Genomic DNA, 16,690 nt, shown 5'->3' with positions numbered 1-16,690 from the left:
CAAAACCCCTCTCAAATAATTTTCCATTTTGCGAAATTCAACGTATTTCTCCTCCCTGCGCACACTGTTCTGGAAGTTATCCCAGGGGAACACTGCTGCATTAAAGGGAGTCCTTGTACTGGCTTCTGCTGGTGGAATTGGTTACTTGAATCCAGACCAGGGTCAAGAGTTATTTAAGTATAACCGATCCTATACATTGTTTGCAACACTCTGCTTAGAAAAGAAAAAGAAAAAGAAACATGCTTAATAGTGATGGAAACATAACTTCATGTGGGCACATAGCAGGAAGCAGTCTTTTTCAGAAAGCTGAAGTCAGTGTAATAGATGAGTAAAGGTTTATGTTGTGTACACCCTTCTCACAGTCACCAGGTTTTTGTAGTCCTTCAAAGATCAATGAAACCCTTTTCACCAGAAGCAGCAGTGGGCCAAAAGAAATAGTTATGCATGCTAGAGGACATATCATATCTTTAGCCTGGTTGGCAGAAGTTTGAATCTATATCTGCTAAGTCTAAGGGTTTACGCTCCATACTACACTGGCTCTGATATAAATGGATATGCAGGCAACAACCATTCTGCGTGGGGGGGTGTTCCCCCATGCGCAAAGGTCCACCTTGCCCCCTTTTCTGGCCACTTCCAGTTTGTGACAATGGACACACGTCAATTGGTCGTTGCTGGATTGTGTGACTGAACATTTCTTCCATATTTTTAATGGTGCTACACTAAAATCAGGTCCTTTATATACAAGATTTGTGTGTGTGTGTGTGTGTGTGTGTGTGCGCGCGCGCGCGCGCGCGCGCATATGTATGGATACTTTATTTCAGAGAAAAGAAAGGTAACAAATCCTATAAATGTGTGATGTTTTGTGAAAAAATACTGTCTAGCATTTTCTTCGTGTTTAGCTGCCAGGTTAAAAAAAAAAGTTAACTCCAAGCTGTCAACTTTGCATTTCATCACAGTTGACACAACATCTTGAATGCAACATATGAAGTGCATTAGTCAAAATAAAATAAAGCTGTAGCAAACACGATAGTTGTTTGATTTCTTGGAAATTGTTTTGCTGCCTTATCAGTCAGAAAACAACTGGTTAAAAACACAAATTTCATTTGCTCATGGAAAGCTGTGTTGGATGTCTGCCTGAGAGATGTTTTACATCAGACTATCCCTCAGATGCCTGCCAAACAGGAAATAGGGAAGCAGTTTAACATTGCACTGTCCCTGATCCTCCCTGCTTCAGTGAAGAGCAAAATTAGCTTTTCATTCCTGCCACTTCCCCCTTCTCTATGAAAACAAAGAAGGGGGGCTGGCTTGCCACCCTAAATGCTTACTGCTGAAAATGTGCTGGCAGAGATAACTTGTCAGCTCCATAGAACAAAGGGAATAAATAGATTTACTTTCAATACATGACCTCACTTAGTAAACTCCTGCCTTTGTTTTTGCTAAGCAATTACAATTCCTGCAGCCCAAAGGTGAATTATACCTAATCATAAACTCTAATTCACAAAACTTATTTTAAAAAGAGAAAAGAATTTACTGATACCAATGTGGTTATTTAATGCAATTATGTGAACAGAAAAAGAAAATAATCCCATCAAACAAAAAAAAGTTCACTGCCGTTCTGGATCGTTTTTCTTGCGTCCCCTTGTCTCCATGTAGCACTTCCATGTGACTACATTTTTGCATGCATGCCACTTTCAAATTCGCACTTAGGCTCATAAAGAAGAATTTATGAGGTTAATGTCAACGAGAGCACCTACATGAAAATGATTTAAAGTGAGCAAGATTGAAAATTGGGCTGATACAGTAATGAAGTTGTTTGTACGGGGTTATTTTTGAAGGCCCACGATCCTGAGCCCATTTATTTCACAAGGGCTTCTACTGCCTCACAGTAAATCAGTTCCCAGTTGGAACCAATATTGTGCTCTATTTTCGTTCTCAGAATCTGTTAGTATTTTTAGCAGCGGTGACTGAATCTCATTGATATGGCTTGAGTAAAGGGTCTGTTTACTGTTGGCCATGTACACATATATAAGGGGCTGCTGCTATTCTGAAGTCATGAACCAGTTATAGCTCCCTCTCAGCCTTTTCTCCATTCCAGGCAGTATACACTATGCCCAGGGAACATAAAAAATGAAAGCACCGTAATCCAGAGGTTACAAAAATAAATGTTTGGTGTGTCAGTTGTGGCATTTTAGTTGTGTTTTAATGCCCTGCTACAGCATGTAAAGGAACATGGTAGATAGGCTAAGGTTTGCACAACATTTTGCTAATATGAAACTAGGCGAATACATGGGACATTTATGCAGCTAGCTTAGATATGAAAACCTGTGGAGGATCTAGGTCCCTAAGTACCTCATTTACAGAAAAAGCTGTCGGGCTTGGAAAGGTTAAAGCTGTCTAGCACTAAATGAGACTCAGACTGCAATTCTCAGCACACTTCCTAGGGAGTAAGTCACACTAAGCTCAATGGGACTTATTTGCAAGTCCTGTACACATGCTTGGGATTGCACTACATGGAATCTACTAAACTAAAATGAATCTAGGTAACAGCAGATCTGCTATAGTCCCCTTTTGATTCAACTGCACTGAAATACAAAATGGATTTGTGACCACCATTCATTAGCGCTTAAACACTGTAAAACAGCAATCTGAAACAAACAGGCACAAGCACATGAAAAGCCCCCTTTTATTTCATTTTGGGCTTGGATTTTCAGATTATAAAGGAGAGGGTTTATTTATGTGCTTGCTTTTCAGCAGCCTGTTTTTGCTCCATGTAAACGTGGAAGCAATGATTTAAGAAGAGAAGGCATGTAGTTTACTGCTTGCACGTGGGTATATGGAGCTAAGAATACAAAATACTGAGCAGACTGAACACAGTAGGGGTACTAACAACCTGTGGAGCTGTATAAGTCATCCTACCGGAAGGTTATTTTTTAACTGCAAACTTGTTCTACACCATAAAATAATTCTTTGACATGGTAACAACTATTCTGCAGTGAGCGTGGCAGCAAGTGACAAGTATCTTACTCTACAGAAGCAACCCTCCCAGATACTTTAAAAAAAACAACCATGGAGAGGATAGAAATTATATGGAACAAGATATAATTATAGACAAGGTGAGTCTGGCAATAAAAAGCCTTAAAAATGTGCATGCTACAGACCCAGATGAGTCTAAAATACGCCCCCTACCATTATACACACACCAGCTACTTATGGACAACTTAGTTTAGTTTAGTGATGGAGCTCTAACTAATAAGCATTCTTCAGGATGGAGCAATTAGAACAAGTATTACTGCTAAGAAATAAAATAAAAAGAGCAAGTATAAGTTATGGAATTAAATCCAAAAGGCTAGATGAATTTGAAATTTTACATTTAAATGAACTGTATTAACTACAACAAATATCCTGGAATCAAACAATAATTATGCTCAAAAGGCCATGCACACTGAGAATTAGCAGATATTCTAAGTATAGAAGCAGAATGTCTTCAGAAGTCTGACTTTGTACTGAACAGTATCACTTCTATTAAATAAATACTAGTGGGAGTTATTTGCCTATATGTTCCAGGGTGAAGCAAACATCCAGACACTAAAATTATTTCTTTAGAATTCATGATAATGGAATAACTTTAGTATACCCATCAACAGCTCATATATTTATTTATTTTTATTTGTATATCACATTTTGTTTAAATTATTTTCATTTGTTTATTAAATCTTACCCTTACTCCCAAAGGACCAGAAGTTTCACAAGGGAATCTTACTATATGCATAAAAATGTAATTCTGTCATCACTCAGCCTCAAAATGCTACTAAAATATATACTTATTAATAATGATAAGCCTATAGAAAAAGTAAAATGAACAACACATTTCAGTTGATGACAACCTTCCTGGGGCACCAAGTTCTCCTGTCACATACCAAGCTTGACAGGATGGAATTCCCACCTGGCGAGTCTTGTCTTCTTGGAAAGATGAGGAAATGTCTCTTCATCACTTTCTTTTACCTACCTGGGTTGTTGGAAAGTATTAGCGACTCATTATACAAGAGTTTAAAATGTAAATGCTCTTGTCTACATCCTGAAATAACTTGTTTCCAAGGCTGCTATAAATACATAATCGATTGGCCTGCCAGGGATTGTTTTCAAAGGGAAAACACGAAAAGATGCTGCTTTTACATGTTTTACCAATGGCCTGTTTTACTGTATGCATTTGTGATTTGTTTTTATTCTTCTTGTAAGCCATCCCAAGAACTTGGTCATAGGACAGTACATGAATGCCTTATCAAACAGACAAACAAATAGACAAACACATTGACTGATGTCAAAATTGAACCAAGTGCACACCTGTTAAATAAGGTTAGAATGCCTTATTCAGCAGTGATTCACATGAAATATTTTAGTCTGTGTCATATATGTAAGAAAAGAACAAACAAGCAGTACCTGATAGAAATTTGGCCAAAAGGTGCTAATTGCCAATTCTACCCTGTTCCAGGTTCCTGTAGGACCTCCAGACATATTCCACACTGGGCTACCAAGCTGACCGTTGTTGACTTTCACATAAACATTTAATATGCCAGGATTGGATCCACTCTTGCTGGAAACATAAAAATTGAAATCGATGCAATGAGTGTCATTTTCTTTCAGGTGTGGTAGCAAAAGATGGGCTCTTTGTCCAAACTTTTCGGTGGTGTTCACCAACATGAAAGATCCTGAAGGAAACAAAAAATAAAAATAAAACCAGTCACTTGTTGAACAATTTCCTTTCCTCCAAGAAATGCATTTTTGTGCAACTAAAAAGAAGACATTACTAACAATGTTTTGCAATTGTTTAATAGCTTTTTTACAATGGTCTCAAAATCTAGAAATACGCCAAGTTCAAATTAGATTGGATTAGTTTGAAAAGAAGCAGTTAACAATTAAAAAATGGATAGGTTCATTCCTGTGCCAATCCAAATTCATGGGGAGGTTTCAAAAGCTTAGCGTGCCCAAAAGAGAGCCAAAGTCTAGCACAGCTGCCTTTTGCAACTGGCACTTAGAGTGCTCAATACAAGGGCAAAAGTGGGTGAAATCATCCATCACACAGCACCTTTAGGGCCCCAGCAGTGAGTGGGCTTTGCCCCCTCTATTCTTGTCTTTGCAGTCATTTTAAATCTCCTCTATCAAATCTAATGGCGCAACAGTTCTGCACTAGGAAATACAGCTACACCCCACCCCCACATCCCCAAATCCTGAGCTTTGCTGGTAAAGTCTCTTCATAACTAAACGTAGCTCCACAGAGTTTCATGTCATGGGTGGGCTTCCTCCCATCCACCCTACTTGGATTTTACATGGATCTGTGAGAGGTAGCCTGGGATTATGGAAGACTTGTGAGCCTTCCACAATCCTGGTTGCCTTTAACAAATAGGTGTGCTATAAGAAGAGGCTCTGGGCTAGGTAGATGGAATATGAATCTTATTTAAATCCGGAAAGCATATGAGCCCTCTAGGGTTCTCTTCCAAGTCCAAGCCTGTATAAATTTCAACATCACATCAAAATCCCATATGAAAACTGGTGCTACATTGAGTTCCAGCCTCCTCCTTCTGCGCAGCCAGGAGGATGACATTTGTTTTCCTTTACAAGCTTCTTGTTTCATCTAAACTGGGATCATGACTTAGCATTAACTAGGTCCAGTTGCAGAGCAAGCCACCTTCAAACCACTGTATTTTATCAATGCAGAAAATCTTTTCAAAGGAGTTTAAATTATTTGAAGAAAGTAGTACAAAAATGGAAGAGGGACAAAATTTAGGACAGTGGCTGTAAGAGGGAGATAAAAAAATAGATAAGGTTTTGGGTTAGTTTGATTAAAAATAGCAGTGATAGAGGAGTACATTGAGGAAAGGCTTATCAGGAAAGAGTGAAATTATTCAAAGATCAATTGGAAATATCAATGAGAAACAATGAGAGACTACATAACTTCTGTTAGTGTTAAACCACAACCCTTGGAGTGTACAGAATGACATGCTTAAGAGAAAGCAAAGTGAAAACGTTTCCAAACTCCTTCTCTCACCCATGCAGGAGGGAAGGTGAGAGTCCACAAGCCCAGGAAGAGGCTTGGTTCATGTATTGCTAAACCATGGCCTACCATTATATCCTAAAGCAACCAATGGCATCTTCCTGGAGTGTATTTCTCTAGGAAGAGTGTGGTAAAGATTTGTAGTAGCACTATCCCAATAGACTACAATACCTTGCAGCATTCAATGCTTTAAAAAAAAACATTTTTTTAAAAAATCTAGCAATTGCTAAATATATATAAAAAATACATCCCAGTATGGCCACATTTAACACATAAACATCTACTTTCAAGCAAATAAAAGAGTGGGTTTACATCAGTTCTGATCTAACTATCCCTAGCATCTTGCCAAGATTTAAACTGAAAAAATATATTATTATTTTCAAATAATAAGAATTATTTTTTAAAAATCATGTGAAGTAACTCTTTATGTGCTGAAGAAAAGGTCATAATGTGAATACATGTGCAGCCATCAGCTTTCAAAAGCTTGACTTAATGAGTAAATATTGTATGACCTGGAATGTATGGATAATAATCAGAGGAATAAGGCAAGACATTAACTGTCAAATCCAGCTTGCAAAAGACCTTTGAGACTTTCTCGTTTAAAGAGAAAAAGCAAGTATTAAGGAACTTCAGAGTAAACAGAAGAAATCCTTTGGGCTCCATTTAGAGAAGTGATGTGATTTGTGTTTTATAAGAAAAGTGAATCTTTAATGGGAACTAAATTAAGTTACAGTATGTCATTTAGATGAATTGTTTTAGCTGCCGAGTTAGAAAATAGACAATGAGTCTAAGTCATGAGAAAACAACTTACGGAATTTTAAGGAAATCTGTCTTTTAACAATTTATGAATCTAAATTATTTTGGTGATATCATGCACTTTGACCAAAATACAACCATATCATGCGTATCATGCACTTTGACCAAAATACAACAGCAATAACCACATGCAAGATCCACTGCAGACAACAGAGCACAAACAACATAACTGCTGGAGAACAAACACTTCCCCGTGTGCTTTTTCCAATAGACAACACATACACAATACACAAGGCAGTCAGTCTTGATATGGCTCTGCTTCAGAAACCAAGCTAATAAATCACCAACTTGGAAAATGACCATTGGATAAACATCAACCCACTAAAGCCCTACACCATTAGATATGCCTACATTATCTCATTTTTATACATATCTAGTCTACTGTAACAGACATGGTACAACACAATGTTTTGACTTTTCTCTCTCTCTATTATCATTTGTGCAGATCTATTGGCAAGTTGCTATGATTAGGAAGCTGCCTTAAACCATCAAATCAGACCACTGGTCCATCTAGCTCAGAACTGTCTGCACCAGCAGGTAGTAGCTCCCAGGGTTTCAGGCTGGAGTCTCTCTCAGCCCTACCTGGAGAAGCTGGAGAGTGACCTGGTCCCTTCTGCTTGCAATGCATGTGTTCTACCACAACTATGATAAATGATAAACCACTAGTGTGCTACAGTGGAGAGAAATGAAAGTCTACATAGATCCTTCCCAGACATCTTAAGATCTAAAAACACAAATAAGTTAGGAATAGGTCCTGGTGTGTGCAGTGGAAATGGATGTGCTTGTCAAGCAGCAATGTTCTACAGGTAAATGCAAATTAGAAAGGTTCAGTGAAAGCTTTATCAAACAAGCACTGTACTGAGAAAGAGTTTGAAGGAGAAAGAAACTGATGAAACTAATAATACAAGTAAAGCTGGATGTTGAAGATGTTGAACGAGAAAAACGCTGCAGAGCAGAAAGACTAAAGGGATTTGAAAACCAAGAATACAGGGTCAAAGTAATTTCATGTCCCAGAAACTCAGAAGATAGTATCCCTGACTGCCAACAGGAAATGGAGAAGGTTTGGCTTAAAAAACTAAGAACTCTAGAAGTTATCCAACATTATGGGAGCAGATTTCCCCTTTCTCTCCTTCCCCCTAGCCCCCTCCCCCAAAAATCTGCTCCAGAGAGTCCCCCAAACCTTCAACTCAGATTTAGTGTACATGCAGAGCACTGCAGGGGAGAAAAGAGAAAGGAAATATCATGTTACTCAATAAGTCTGTTCCACTAGTAGACATGCACAATTGGATACCATCTTCTGTCTTTTTACCATGTTCAGATGTCAATAAGACATTTTAAAAAATCATTATTATTTAGCCCTTACATCTTGAACTCCACCAATGAGAGAATTCTCATTGATGGCTGGGATATGTGGATCAGACTACCTAACCAAGCATCATTTTCTCTGGTTAGTACCTTCTCTATCTAGGCAATTATCCTGATAGTTTCTTGCAAATGTTTGTTGCCCCATCACAAATTAAAATATCCATCTAGTTGTGGAGCATGTTAGTTTTAATGGTTTGGGGGAAGACAATTTCCAACCACGTCTTTGTCACCGCTGTGCTGTGGAGTGGGTGCAAAAGGCTGTAACCAAACTACAATGGGGTTTTGGGGGTGGAGAGAAACAATAATGCACATGTGCATAACACCATCTGTGCACATGCACCAAGATTACATGTCTGGTCAGCACTCTTGGGAAACCATCTAGCTTTTTCAGAACACTCAGTGAGAAAGCTTGTAAATACCAAACTGTTTCCGAACTGAACAGAGGGAAGTTACACCATTTCTATTAAAAATGTTCCCAAGGGACTACACATTATCAAGTGTTATAATCTTTTTATTTCTTCAGTGTAGTTTTCTAAGCTGAGATAAGATGTGTTCTGTAAGTGCTCCTCTGCATGATTTCAGGTGCTCTGGAAGCTAATTAAGATAAGTGAAAATGACATTACAATACTGCACACGTCAAATTTTCAATCTGAACGTATGGCAGTATGAAAGACTCCTTATGCTTGTAACATACATTCATAACTAACCTAGTTTTACTAGTCTTACTTCAACATAGGCAGGAGAAATGTGATAGGGGATGAGGACATTTTAAAATGAGATGTAAGTTTTTAATGTGTTCAGCTTTGTTTAATAAATACAAGTAAAATAAAAATGGTAAATTAGGCCACTCTCTAGAAAATTTTCAAACCCAAACTGAAAGTTTTCTAGTGCAAATCATCCCAATGTGCAAAGAAAAAATTTCCACAAAACCCTCATCATACAGATGCACCCATTTTTGAGAGTTCACATTGTGAAATCCACATGGTTGGTGCTGGATCCATGCACTGAGAAGCTGCACACACTGTTGATTCAGATTATCCGGAGCTTTGGGCTGGGCTGTCACCAATATGCTGATGACACTCAGCTCTATCTGCTGATGGATGGCCACACCGACTCGGCCCCGAACACACTGACCAGATGCTTGGAAGCTGTGGCTGGATGGTTTCGTGGGAGCCGATTGAAACTAAATCCTTCGAAGACAGAGGTCCTATGGCTGGGTCGGGATGGCATGGGGATGAGGGACCAACTCCCTTCTCTTGCAGGGGCCCAATTAGTGCCATTGCCTTCCGTTAAGAGTTTGGGTGTAATCCTTGACGCCTCCCTTTCCATGGAGGCGCAAGTTACAGCAACAGCCAAGGCAACATTTTTCCACCTTCGCCGCATCAAGCAGTTGGTCCCTTACCTTTCCCGCCCCGACCTGGCCACAGTGATGCATGCGACGGTCATCTCCAGGCTTGACTACTGTAATTCGCTCTACGCAGGGCTGCCCTCGAAGCTGACCCAGAAACTCCAGAGGGTGCAGAATGCTGCAGCGAGGCTCCTCACGGGGTCTCTGCCACGGGAGCATATTCACCCAGTGCTTTTTAAACTGCACTGGCTCCCAGTAGAGTACAGGGTCAGATTTAAGGTGCTGCTTTTGTCCTTTAAAGCCCTTCATGGCCTAGGAGCCTCGTACCTACGGGACCGCCTCTCCCGGTATGCCCCACGGAGAGCCTCAAGGTCCATAAATAGCAACACCTTAGTGGTCCCGGGCCCCAAGGAAGTTAGATTGGCTTCAACCAGAGCCAGGGCCTTTTCAACTCTGGCTCCGGCCTGATGGAACGCTCTGCCTCATGAGACCAGGGCCCTGCAGGATCTGATTTCTTTCCGCAGAGTTGTTCCGCCTGGCCTCTGGCTTGGAGCCAATTTGATTCCCTCCCTCCCTCCCTTTCTTTCTTTTTTTCCTTTCCTTCTTCTCCTGCGATGAGGCTACGTTTTAATGTTTTAATGTTTCCATATTTTAATGTTGTATTTTAATTTTGTTTTTAAGTTGTAATCATTCAATTTGTTTTTATTATTGCTTGTAAGCCGCTCTGAGCCCGGCCTTGGCTGGGGAGGGCGGGGTATAAATAAAAATTATTATTATTATTATTATCTATGATCCAGTCTCCATGTGGACACTGTGAACCGATACTAGTGTGCATTGGGCCCATTTCGCACAGATGAAATATTAAACTTGATCAAATTAACTTTGACATTTAGCAGTATGTAACAATACTAGTTAACATATCTTTTTGAAAATATAAATTATGCAACTTACTATTCTAATCTCAACTTTTAAATTGGTTATTGACTTAGGTGCTATATTCATTATTTGTCTTGTAACTTTAGGAGCTTTCTGAAGAAACAGTTTAAACAAGGGCTTTAATTACATCCAAATAACCCCTGTTTATACAAATGGCTGTTTTCTCGGAAAGGCCATGAAATCCCCAATGAGGGCATCAGTAGCAACTCACTGTGATGATCAAATATTTGTATTATCTAAATGTGTACTCAGTAACTTGTGGTGTTTACATTTTATAAAGTTTACATAAGTTTATGGAAGTGAAAACAGGGTACTGTTTGTTCTTGGATATGTGATACCAATTAACATTAAAAAAGTGGGGACTTTAAAATCGAAACAGAGCTTGTACAAAATAAATACTGAAATCATATGCATACATCTTAGGAACTAAATGCCACTCAACTTATTGGAACTCACATCTGACTAAATATACTGTTAAAGATTGGGGGGGGGCCCTAAATCCTAGAAATAATAAATGGTAGGATTTTGATTATTTGGGATGTGATGAGAGAAATACAAGCTGTAGAGGAATTTCCTGAGTTATCAGATAAAAAACAACCTGGCCAAGCTAGGGCCATTAGGAAACAATACAGGGTGGGGTGGGGTTGATAGGTTACCAGTGTAACTGGGTGTGAGGTGACAGGAGAAGAGTCTAGAGCAAGGGTTGTTGGGAAGAAGAAGGAAGAAGAAAAGACTGGTATCTGTCTTCAGTAGGCTGGCTGAAGACTGGCTGCACTGCTGTGGGGGCAAGCTCCTCTTCAAATGACCACATTATAAGATCTGGACTCCCTCCATGCAGACTGAAGGTGTAAATAGGTGAATAAACCACATTTCTTAAAGCTGCTACGGTCTCTGCCATGTCTCAGTTCTCCAAAGGACTACAGACCCTGAGTGAGTGCCTGGAACACCATGAACTCTTGCCAACGCTCAGCAGAAAGAGGGGGAGGCACCCAACTTCTGTAACAATACACAGGATTGGGCTGCCAGAACAACAACAACAACAATCAAAACCAGCATATCCAGTAATGTCACATCTCTAAATATCTCCTCGTTGGCTCTGGCTTCAGATCCATCTACTGTTGGTTATACTACTTTCTGGCCTAATAGTCCCAATGAACACCAGCCACCACAAACTAACTGCTCACAACAGTACACAAACTGGTCTTAAAGTTGCATTGTAGACAGAAAAAATACTGTGCCAGCAGCCTTTTAAAAAAGTCTTAGGAAGATTGCTTTTACAAGACAGGACATAAATATTTTAAATACATACATACCTACACAAACACACACAATGAATATCATTAAGCTGTGTGAGATTTAGAGGAAGAACTCATCTGCCAAAGCAAATTTCAGCTGCTTCTCATGTCATACCATTTCATTCAAAAGGATTTTTAATGAAAAGTGCATGAATGCACTGCAGTGTGTTTTTGTAAAGACACACACACACACATATATGACATTCTTGGAACATGCACTGCTTGTATGTCATGTAAACAGGAAAGACCGTGGGGTAGAAACATGAAAATGCCAGTGGAAATTGGTGTGGTGAGGTAGAGCCAAACTTTGATACTGACATTACTGCAGCTTACCTGGATGCAAGGAAGGAGCAAGACAGGGCTTCATGGGTGCACCAGCAGGAGTGAGGCACTGGCTCTGCTGGTCCATCTGTGCATCCCCAACCTCACTGCCTCGTGTGCGTGTTTTAAGTTAAAGCACAAAACATACAGATTTCCAGACTAATTCCCCCACCCCAGGAAATAAAAATATGACAATATGCAGGTAATGCACGTTAACTGTATTTCCTGGTGTCATGCATATATGCTATCACATGTGAATTGATAGCGCGTAAGTGGAAGAATGCCTGAAGTTAAAAATATTTCCACTAGAACAGACATTAAACTGCAAGATGGTAAAACAGAAAAAAATGAGAAAGAGCCAGCTATTTCTGAAAACATCTTCACATTCTCTTATTCGGCAGCCTCCTAGTTCCCGAAGAGAGACCAGGAGTCAGCCAGTCATTATGGTTGACAACAGGCAGTCCAATACATCATTAAATATATACAACACCCTGGAATTGAATATTAAATTGTAGTTTAAACTGTCAATTTCTCTACATAGTTGCTGATGAAAAGCTGATGGATAGCATCAGACCTCCCCTGTGGCACACTGCCAAAGGCATCTGTCCCTGTTTCAATGAATTTCAGTCAGGAGTTCAAGGCTGTCCATGACAAAGGTACTTGTTAATAAGTTTTCACTATAGGCCAGCCTTTCTCAACCTTGGTCCCCATGTGCTGATGGACTACAACTCCGAACCTCCTTAACCATGAGGGCCAGTGGTCAGGGATGATGGAAGTTGCAGTCCAACAACATCGGGAGAATCAAGCTTGAGAAAGGCTGCTATAATTATATATGAAAGTACGTCCTTTGTACTCATTATTAACACCTGCTTCACGTCAGAAACTTTGGCCCTCTGACCACAACTGTAAAAAATGCAAATTGCTACACGCTAGTAGGCCCAGTTTCAAGTTCAGCTTCGTCAGTGGATAATATTAAAAATGCAAGCATTTGCAGTGGAAAGTTTTGCACAGGCAAATCTGCTAGATCCATTAATAAGTCCTAGGGGAGCAGGACACATTATAAAGTGTAGCTTTGTAACAGATCCATATTGGCTGGAAAATGTAGAAAATGTGGCAGTTGAAACAATACCCTGACTTTTGCCTTCATGTTCTGCGAATTTAAATTACTGTAGTACAACTTGGAGAACACTGCTTTGCACTAAGCAAAGGTGAGGTTGCATTGTTCTTTGTTTTTCCTAACTAACATAAATTACAGTATATACAAGTGCTGGTGAAGAAGTTTTTTATATATTTTTTTAAAGTCTTGTGCTACTATTTCCAGAACACATGTGACTATATCCATCTACTAATGGGAAAGCCAGAATAACACAAAAATCCTGAGTGAAGAGAGGTCAAGCTCACATCTTTCATGTTATGGTACATGCCCCATTTGGTTTCATTTAATTGTTTTGCAGAAATTTGATTGCACGTACTCATGCAAACAATCCTCCAACAATGCAAATACTATCAAACTTGCACTGAAGGAACTGTTCTAAAAGGCAGGCTGTTTGCTTTGGAAGCAGAAACTTGGAACAGCAAAACACAATCTGTAAAGTCTATTATACATTTATATAATGTAAAATGACTCGCCATATCTCTTCTCTTTTCCCTGAGATTTGGTGCCTAGAAGCACAGTTAAACTCTAGACAAACAGTTCACAGGAACATCTGCAAGCCATAGAACCGATTTTGTATGATGCAGCTCTCTGAGATCCAGCCAATGAGAGGGTAGAGCCTGAGTTGCAGCCTAGCTGTATTCCAATAGGGAAAAGGGTACCACAACCAATAGTGGATCACATAATAGTGGAGCCCCTTTTAAAAAGAATATTTGGACTCAATGTGACTGCATACTCACTCTTGCCCTTAGCACACATATACACCACACACTCACCACACTTACTGACCATTTAGCTGCAAAGAGAGCAAAGCAGATAGAGAAAATGTAAGAGGCTATCATCCAAACCAGGAGTATGCAACCTAAGGCCCGGGGGCCGGATACGGCCCAATCGCCTTCTCAATCCAGCCTGTGGAGGGTCCGGGAATCAGTGTGTTTTTACATGAGTAGAATGTGTTATTTACAATGCATCTCTGGGTTATTTGTGGGGCCTACCTGGTGTTTTTCCACAAGCAGATTGTGTGCTTTTATTTAAAATGCATCTCTGGGTTAGGGTTAGGGTCTGGCCCCCCACGAGGTCTGAGGGACAGTGGAGTAGCCCCCTGCTAAAAAAGGTTGCTGACCCCTGATAAACCCTATATTCCAACCTCTCTCTAGCACTATAGCAGAGAAGGTGTTGGACTGAGAAGACAGCCTTTTGAATCCCCACCCCCACCTTGATTTCAAGGTTCTGGAGGGGGGTGTAAATTGGGCCACGGAGGACTGGCAAGCAATCAACAAAATTGTGTGGCAAATCAGATCCAGCCTATACACCATGAGCTTGCCGCCTCTGCTCTAGCCTATCAAACCTCAGGTAACATAAAAATATACAGTGGTGCCCCGCAAGACGAATGCCTCTCAAGACGAAAAACCCGCTAGACGAAAGGGTTTTCTGTTTTTCGATGCGCTTCGCAAGACGAATTTCCCTATGGGCTTGCTTCGCAAGACGAAAACGTCTTGCGACTCTTGCGATTTTTTTCGCTCCCCCCCTTTTTCTAAGCCGCTAATAGCCTTTTAGCCGCTAATCCGCTAATCCGCTAATAGGGTTGCTTCACAAGACGAAAAAACCGCTAGACGAAGAGACTCGCGGAACGGATTATTTTCGTCTTGCAAGGCACCACTGTATGTAGCTGCTAATGTGCCACAAGACTCCTTGAAAAAAAGTCATTATTCCTTAATTTGTTAGACAGAAAATAAGCATTTTACTGGCCAGGATCCACACTATCCCCACATCTAGAGGCTGTGCAAGAAGATGGTAATGTATATGTTGTTTCATTTGTACAAAACATGTAATTTTGGCTGGTGGGAAAACAACCGTCTTAAATATTTGAAAGGGGAAAAGATTGTGTCAAAACCTACAGAATTAATCCAAGGTTAAAAGTTATTTGTAAAAACAAACAAAGAAACACAAACAGGCTATACTGAAGCTTCAGCTCCATAATGTCATCAGATAATGTGTGCTGATAAATACATGTAATATTGTTGCACTATCTTAGTGTGATGGGAAGGGTCATAGCACAGTAGCACGGTACATACTTTGCATGCAGAATATTCCAAGTTCTATTCTTGGCATCTCTAGGCATGAGTAGGAAAGATTCCTCTCTGGAAGAAACCACTGACAGCCACTGACAGTCAATGCGGGCAAGACAGAGCTAGATGGGCTAATTGTCCTATTTTTTACTCCACCCTTCCCTTTTTGGAGGGCAGGCTTACGTTCACACATAATAAATAAATAAATAATGCAGTACTATTTATTACCAGATGGAGTTTCTTTTGCTATTATAACAAAAAATCAAATGACTTGAAATGTTATTACTAGTTATAAGCGACACAATCCCGTGTAGGCCAAATTAAACAGGGCTGCCATACGTCCGGAAATCAGCAAAATCTGGACGTATGACAACCCATTTTGTCAGTGTTGTTTTCGCCAACTTTCCCTAAAAGTAGCTAAAAAATGTCAATTTTTTGCTCAACAACTTCGCTCCCCATTAAAAAATCACTGTTTGAAATGTGGCAACCCTAAATTAAATTAATGCTCCTAGGAAATTTCATTTAGGATTGCTGCCTTAAGAACAATATGCATGAAACTACACATCTTATCTAAATGTGTGGTTTCTTGCAGTGGGAAAAATCTGTTTAAAGTAGTCTGAAATGTTGATCACAGGCACAGTGCATAAATCTGAATGAGGGAAATTGGATTTTAACATTAAGAGAAAGGAATTCTATAAAGCTAACTACCTCATCCTTGACGCAGCAACTTTTGACCTGCTCTCTGGGAATTCTCTTGTATAACAAATGTACCGTATTTTTCGCACCATAGGACGCACCGGACAATAGGACGCACCTTGTTTTAGAGGGGGGAGAACAAGGAAAAAAAATTCTTCCGCTCTCTGCCCAGCGCCCCTTCAGGAGGCGCTGCGCAGAGAGTGGGAGAATTTTCCCGCTCTTGTTTTCCCGCTCTAAAACAAGGTGCCGTTTAAGGTGCGTTCAGGCGGCTACCTTGGAAGGTTCCTTTCGACTTGCTCTTTGGGGCTGGCGGGGGGAAGCCCACCACCAGCCCCAAAGAGCAGGTCAGGGAGCAGCGGAAAGGCGCAGCGGAGAGGCTGCTGCCATAGTCACGCGTCACTTCTCCAGCTGGGAGAGGGTCGCGGGGCTATGGCTTCTTTAGCCCCGCACGCGCTCTCCCGGCTGGAGAGGTGGCGCGCGGCTATAGAGGCTCCTGCCATAGCCACGCGTCACCTCTCCAGCCGGGAGAAAGTAAGCCGGGCTTCTTTAGCCCCACGCGCGCTCTCCCGGCTGGAGAGGTGGCGCGCGGCTATGGAGGCTCCTGCCATAGCCGCGCGTCACCTCTCCAGCCGGGAGAGGGTC

At 40.6% G+C, this 16,690-nt stretch overlaps 1 protein-coding gene across 12 annotated transcripts in view; it reads right to left on the bottom strand.

Annotated features, from left to right (window-relative positions):
- The window catches only part of PTPRM (protein tyrosine phosphatase receptor type M), a 408,835-nt gene that overhangs the window by 254,230 nt on the left and 137,915 nt on the right, over window positions 1-16,690 (bottom strand). For all 12 annotated transcript variants that reach the window (XM_053396503.1, XM_053396505.1, XM_053396504.1 and 9 more), the window contains exon 3: window positions 4,438-4,706. In XM_053396503.1, the coding sequence (XP_053252478.1) occupies window positions 4,438-4,706 (269 nt within the window). The remainder of the gene's footprint in view (window positions 1-4,437; window positions 4,707-16,690) is intronic.

This window comes from Podarcis raffonei, chromosome 7, assembly GCF_027172205.1.
Source record: "Podarcis raffonei isolate rPodRaf1 chromosome 7, rPodRaf1.pri, whole genome shotgun sequence".
In the NCBI taxonomy this organism is placed as follows: domain Eukaryota; kingdom Metazoa; phylum Chordata; class Lepidosauria; order Squamata; family Lacertidae; genus Podarcis; species Podarcis raffonei.
This window is presented reverse-complemented; position numbering and strand designations above follow the sequence as displayed.